The 7,007-nt window shown below is 46.1% G+C and overlaps 1 protein-coding gene across 1 annotated transcript; it reads right to left on the bottom strand.

Annotated features, from left to right (window-relative positions):
• Nucleotides 1–4,155: 4,155 nt before the first annotated feature.
• LOC143219542 (uncharacterized) lies at nucleotides 4,156–6,507 on the bottom strand. Its single transcript, XM_076445475.1, has 2 exons — nucleotides 4,660–6,507; nucleotides 4,156–4,295 (listed from the first exon to the last, which is right to left on the bottom strand). Exons 1-2 carry the CDS (start codon nucleotides 6,238–6,240, stop codon nucleotides 4,263–4,265), a joined length of 1,614 nt encoding a protein of 537 aa, XP_076301590.1. The 5' UTR covers nucleotides 6,241–6,507; the 3' UTR covers nucleotides 4,156–4,262.
• Nucleotides 6,508–7,007: the final 500 nt, after the last annotated feature.

The raw sequence follows: 7,007 nt of genomic DNA, 5'->3' as shown, positions 1-7,007 counted from the left end.
GGGATGCATCCTCTCGCACGTGTTTTTACTCGACTAGCCTGCGGGATGCATCCTCTCGCACGTGTTTTTACTCGACTAGCCTGCGGGGTGCATCCTCTCGCACGTGTTTTTACTCGACTAGCCAGCGGGATGCATCCTCTCGCACGTGTTTTTACTCGACTAGCCTGCGGGATGCATCCTCTCACACGTGTCTTTACTCGACTAGCCTGAGGGATGCATCCTCTCGCACGCGTTTTTACTCGACTAGCCTGCGGGATGCATCCTCTCGCACGTGTTTTTACTCGACTAGCCTGCGGGATGCATCCTCTCGCACGTGTTTTTACTCGACTAGCCTGCGGGATGCATCATCTCGCACGTGTTTTTACTCGACTAGCCTGCGGGACGGATCCTCTCGCACGTGTTTTTACTCGACTAGCCTGCGGGGTGCATCCTCTCGCACGTGTTTTTACTCGACTAGCCAGCGGGATGCATCCTCTCGCACGTGTCTTTACTCGACTAGCCTGCGGGATGCATCCTCTCACACGCGTTTTTACTCGACTGGCCTGCGGGATGCATCCTCTGGCACGTGTTTTTCACTCGACTAGCCTGCGGGATGCATCCTCTCGCACGTGTTTTTACTCGACTAGCCTGCGGGATGCATCCTCTCGCACGTGTTTTTACTCGACTAGCCTGCGAGGTGCATCCTCTCGCACGTGTTTTTACTCGACTAGCCTGCGGGATGCATCCTCTCGCACGTGTTTTTACTCGACTAGCCTGCGGGATGCATCCTCTCACACGTGTCTTTACTCGACTAGCCTGCGGGATGCATCCTCTCGCACGCGTTTTTACTCGACTAGCCTGCGGGATGCATCCTCTCGCACGTGTTTTTACTCGACTAGCCTGCGGGATGCATCCTCTCGCACGTGTTTTTACTCGACTAGCCTGCGGGATGCATCCTCTCGCACGTGTTTTTACTCGACTGGCCTGCGGGATGCATCCTCTCGCAAGTGTTTTTACTCGACTAGCCTGCGGGATGCATCCTCTCGCACGCGTTTTTACTCGACTAGCCTGCGGGATGCATCCTCTCGCACGTGTTTTTGCTCGACTAGCCTGCGGGACGCATCCTCTCGCACGTGTTTTTACTCGACTAGCCTGCGGGATGCATCCTCTCGCACGTGTTTTTACTCGACTAGCCTGGGGATGCATGCTCTCGCACGTGTTTTTACTCGACTAGCCTGCGGGAGGCATCCTCTCGCACGCGTTATTACTCGACTAGCCTGCGGGACGCATCCTCTCGCACGTGTTTTTACTCGACTAGCCTGCGGGGTGCATCCTCTCGCACGTGTTTTTACTCGACTAGCCTGCGGGATGCATCCTCTCGCACGTGTTTTTACTCGACTAGCCTGCGGAATGCATCCTCTCGCACGTGTTTTTGCTCGACTAGCCTGCGGGATGCATCCTCTCGCACGTGTTTTTGCTCGACTAGCCTGCGGGATGCATCCTCTCGCACGTGTTTTTACTCGACTAACCTGCGGGACGGATCCTCTCGCACGTGTTTTTACTCGACTAGCCTGCGGGATGCATCCTCTCGCACGTGTTTTTACTCGACTAGCCTGCGGGATGCATCCTCTCGCACGTGTTTTTACTCGACTAGCCTGCGGGAAGCATCCTCTCGCACGTGTTTTTACTCGACTAGCCTGCGGGATGCATCCTCTCGCACGTGTATTTACACGACTAGCCTGCGGGATGCATCCTATCGCACGCGTTTTTACTCGACTAGCCTGCGGGATGCATCCTCTCGCACGTGTTTTTACTCGACTAGCCTGCGGTATGCATCCTCTCGCACGTGTTTCTACTCGACTAGCCTGCGGGATGCATCCTCTCGCACGCGTTTTTACTCGACTAGCCTGCGGGATGCATCCTCTCGCAAGTGTTTTTACTCGACTAGCCTGCGGGATGCATCCTCTCGCATGCGTTTTTACTCGACTAGCCTGCGGGATGCATCCTCTCGCACGCGTTTTTACTCGGCTAGCCTGCGGGATGCATCCTCTGGCACGTGTTTTTACTCGACTAGCCTGCGGGATGCATCCTCTCGCACGTGTTTTTACTCGACTAGCCTGCGGGACGCATCCTCTCGCACGTGTTTTTCACTCGACTAGCCTACGGTGTTGTGTCGCGTCCGCGGGATGCGTGGATGGGTTTAGGCTTATTTAGATTAATGCTGATTAGGACACACTTATTTATTTTCAACTTGTTACACTGGTCGCTGCGCGTGGCCAGGCGGGCAATGCTGGCCGAGAGGGGTCGGTGGCCCTCTGGCGCCTAGTCCTATGACTTAACCTAACATCTCCCTCTTTTATTTTAGTACTTAGCAATATGTCTGGTGTTACGCCTAACTTGACTACCTGTTTCGTCTTCTATTACATATGAGCGTGGGGTATCCCACTTCTTTACAATTTTGCCGGGACTCCATCGTTTCTTATCATATACATATACTTTATCTCCCTCCTTAAATTGAACGCCTTCCTTTGCAGTCTTATCATAATACTGTTTTATCCTTTCCTTTTGTTTTTTCTGTTTTTGGTATATGTTGGCTGGTACCTCTGGTAGGAGGTGCTTTGTCAGTACAGGGATTGTAGTTCTCGTTTCCCTGTTCATCAGCATCTGCGCCGGGCTGTAGGGTAGCCCAGCTGCTGGCGCGTTCCTATACGACAACATTCCTAACTCTATCTCTCTCTTGTCTTCGCCGCATTTTCTAATTATTTGCTTCGCTATGTGTACCGCTTTTTCAGCCATCCCATTTGATTGCGGGTACCGTGGACTGCTCGTTATTATTTTAAATTGCCATTGTCGCGCAAAAGTTTGCATTTCCAATGAAGAGAACGGCATATTGTCCGCAATCAAATGTTCCGGTATGCCATGCGTCGCGAAAATGGACTTTAAAACACTGATTACGCTACTTGCAGTTTTTGATTTTAATTGTTTGACATCTATCCACTTAGAGAAATAATCGACTATAACTAAATAATTTTTTCCCCCGTACTCAAAAATGTCTGTTCCTACTTTTTGGTATGGTAGCTGGGGAGGGGGGTGTGGTATCAACGATTCTTTGACTTTTGCTCTTGCATATTTTCTACAAGCTTCGCACTTAGATACTATTTTTTCGATATCTTTGTTTATCCCTGGCCAATACAGTAGCTTGTGAGCTCTCATTTTCATCTTGGTCATTCCTAAATGACCTTCATGCAGTTTGCTTAACATGTCTAGTCTTAAATCACTCGGTATGACTACTTTGTTACCATTAAATATTAAATCATTGGATACATATATATTGTCTCTTTGGTGCCAGTATGCCAGTAGCTCTTTTTCTACTTCTTTCTTTTTTTCCGGCCATTGCGTCTTGCCGTATTCTCTTACTCTTTCTAGTGTGCTATCCCTATCGGTACTGTGTCTTATCCTATCTAATTGCTCGTCACTTATTGCGATGTGTTTGTAAATACTGTGTACTACCTGGGTCAGATCTATTTCATCCTGCTCTTTGTGAGGTAAGTAATCTCGTGATAATGTGTCAGCTATATACATATACTTTCCTGGTAAGTAATTGACTTCTAAGTTGTAGTTTATTAGTTTCAGTCTGAGTCGCTGTAACCTTGTTGAGTCTATCTGTGCTATTTCCTTCCTGAATATTGTAACTAGGGGTTTGTGATCTGTATGGACTCTAACTTTCCTACCATAAATGTAGTAATGAAATTTCCTGACCGCAAATACTATGCTTAACAATTCTTTTTCTATTTGCGCGTAATTTTTCTCTGTTTCTGTCAGGCTTCTTGAAGCAAACGCTACTGGTTTATTTTCTTGCAACAGGCAGCAACCTAAACCTGTTGAAGATGCGTCAGTCTGTATTGTTATTTCCTTCCTATCATTGAATGTTTGTAAAATAGGAGCCCTACTTATTTCTTTTTTCAAATTATCAAACTCTTTTTCATGTACTTTCGTCCAACCCCATTCTACCCTGGTTTTTAACAATGATCTGATCTGTTCTGTTTTGTTTGCTAGATTTGGTATAAATTCTCTGAGGTAGTTTACTACGCCTAATACACGTTGCAATTCTTTTTTGTTATTTGGGCTTTTTAGTTTCTGTATTGCCTCTACCCGGTCCTTTGCAATGGCTTTACCATTCTTTGAGAATATATATCCTACGTATGCTACTGTGTCCTTTCTATATTGTACTTTGTTTCTGTTAAATTTTATCTTGTTTTCCCGTGCTACCTCAATTACCCTTTTTAAACATTTGTCATGCTCTTCCAGAGTTGTGCCTGCAATTAGAATGTCGTCAAAGTATATTACAATACCAGGAATGTGACCAAACATCTCTTCATTTTTCCTTTGAAAGAGTTCTGGTGCGCAATTTAATCCAAATGGAAGTCTGTTGAATCTGTAGCACCCCATTGGTGTTGAGAATGCACATAGTTTACTACTTTTCTCTGTTAACTTTATTTGCCAGAACCCATCCTTTAGATCAAGTATTGTGAAATACTTTTTCCCCGTTAATTTTTCGGCTATTGTCTCCGTTGTTGGTATTTCATAATATGGGCGCTTTATTGCTTCATTTAGATTCTTTGGATCAAGACAGATTCTCAGACGTCCATCTGGTTTTTCTCTAATCACAAGATTACTCACCCAGCTACTTGGATTCTCATATGCGCTTATTATTCCCTGTTTTTCTAGACTTTTTAGCTGTTCCCCCAGTTTGTCCTTTATTGTTTTTGGTACTCTCCTTGGGGGTTTCGCTATAGGCCTCTTATCTGCTTGCACTTTGATGTCACACGTTCCTGGAAATTCTCCTAACCCTGTGAATATGTCTTCATTTCTTTTTATAAATTGCTCTGTTTTACTATCTATTTCGGTTATCTTATGCACTACGTTTACTATCCCTAACTCTCTGCACGCTTCTAATCCTATCAGGGGCTCGACTTCTCCTTTTATCACAGTGAACTTTAGTGTATAATTATTTCTCTTATATCTACAACTTATTCTAATTGTGCCTAACGCAGCTATCTTAAATCCCCCATATGCTTCTAACGTTATGCTCTGTTTTTTAATCGCCTGTTCTATTCCCAACTCGCAGCACATCTTATATGGTATCACATTTGTGTCAGCGCCTGTGTCTATCTTAAATCTACGCATAGAGTCTTTTATTTCTAATTCTTCTTGCCAGTCTTTTCGTTGCGCCGCTGCGCATCTTACATTGTCTATTTTTAGTGTACTTATGCTAAAATCACTTTCGCTGTCACTGTACGCTTCCTCTCTGTATCTGTCTCTACCGCACTCACTTGCTCTGCATGCCTGTGCAGTATGATTGTATTTTGAGCACTTTTCACACCTGACACCATACGCTGGGCACTGTCTCGGTCCATGCGTTCCATTGCACTTTCTGCACTTGAACACTTTCTTCTCTCTTGACGTGCTTCTCCTTCTGTAACGTCCTGGTGTCCCTGTTCTGCTTCTGTGGGCTGGTCGCTCTCTTCTGGTGCCTCTTTGTCCATCCTTTCCACCACGACCGGAGGTGTTTTGTATTGCATTTATCTTTTGCGTGTTATTTCCCTGCAGCTCACTCGTTTGACTTTTCGTTATTTCATGGGTTTTAATCATTTTTATTAATACGTCAAGTTGGAGATCCTGACTTCTCAGTGCTTTCTGTTGCGTCCCCGTATCCGACATATGATATATTATGTTGTCCCTTATCATCGAGTCCGCCAGTGCACCGTAATTGCAGTGTTTTACTAGCTTCTTCAGGTCGGCTATGTAGTGTTCTATTGTCTCACCTTCTTGACGATTTCTGCTGTTAAATAGAAATCTTTCATATGTTTCATTTCTTTGAGGCTCAACGTAGTTCTGGAAAGCTGCTATGATTTTTTCAGGGTCTTCTTTATCTTCCTCTGGTATGCCGAGGGTTTCGAAAACCTCTAATGCCTCACTGCCTACTAGATTGAGCAGTGTTGCTGCCTGTACTGCCTTGGCTTTTGCACGCCTACCCGTGGCAATCATAAAGAGATCGAAATCTCTTTTGAATCTCCTCCAGTTTTCTGCTAAATTTCCTTCTAACTGGAGTGGCTCAGGCTTGTTGATCCCATCCATGGCGTTTTCTGTTATGTTTTCAACAGTTTCTTTCGTGGCGGTCTCCACGTGTTCAATTTTGAGGTTATGTAGGTCTGTTGGAAGCGAGTGATTTTTCTCGCTTTTCGCAGGAACACTTCCCATCAACTGTCTTCTTTCTCGTGGTTGTTCATTCTTTTCCGGTTTTTTCCTGTTCCGTTCCTCTTACGTACTTTTCATTTCTCTGTAGCTTCATAACCTCACTTGCCTTTTCTTTTGTATTTAGGTCTTCTTTTTATTTAAATATTTTTTTCTTCACACACTACCGACTGCGCCATGTTGCGTCGCGTCCGCGGGATGCGTGGATGGGTTTAGGCTTATTTAGATTAATGCTGATTAGGACACACTTATTTATTTTCAACTTGTTACACTGGTCGCTGCGCGTGGCCAGGCGGGCAATGCTGGCCGAGAGGGGTCGGTGGCCCTCTGGCGCCTAGTCCTATGACTTAACCTAACATACGGCATGCATCCTCTCGCACGTGTTTCTACTCGACTGGCCTGCGGGATGCATCCTCTGGCACGTGTTTTTCACTCGACTAGCCTGCGGGATGCATCCTCTCGCACGTGTTTTTACTCGACTAGCCTGCGGGATGCATCCTCTCGCACGTGTTTTTACTCGACTAGCCTGCGGGGTGCATCCTCTCGCACGTGTTTTTACTCGACTAGCCAGCGGGATGCATCCTCTCGCACGTGTTTTTACTCGACTAGCCTGCGGGATGCATCCTCTCACACGTGTCTTTACTCGACTAGCCTGAGGGATGCATCCTCTCGCACGCGTTTTTACTCGACTAGCCTGCGGGATGCATCCTCTCGCACGTGACTTTACTCGACTAGCCTGCGGGATGCATCCTCTCGCACGCGTTTTTACTCGA

This window comes from Lasioglossum baleicum, unplaced genomic scaffold (assembly GCF_051020765.1).
Source record: "Lasioglossum baleicum unplaced genomic scaffold, iyLasBale1 scaffold0050, whole genome shotgun sequence".
Lineage (NCBI taxonomy): Eukaryota > Metazoa > Arthropoda > Insecta > Hymenoptera > Halictidae > Lasioglossum > Lasioglossum baleicum.
The sequence above is the reverse complement of the archived record's forward strand: the minus strand, read 5'-3'. Positions and strand labels throughout refer to the sequence as shown.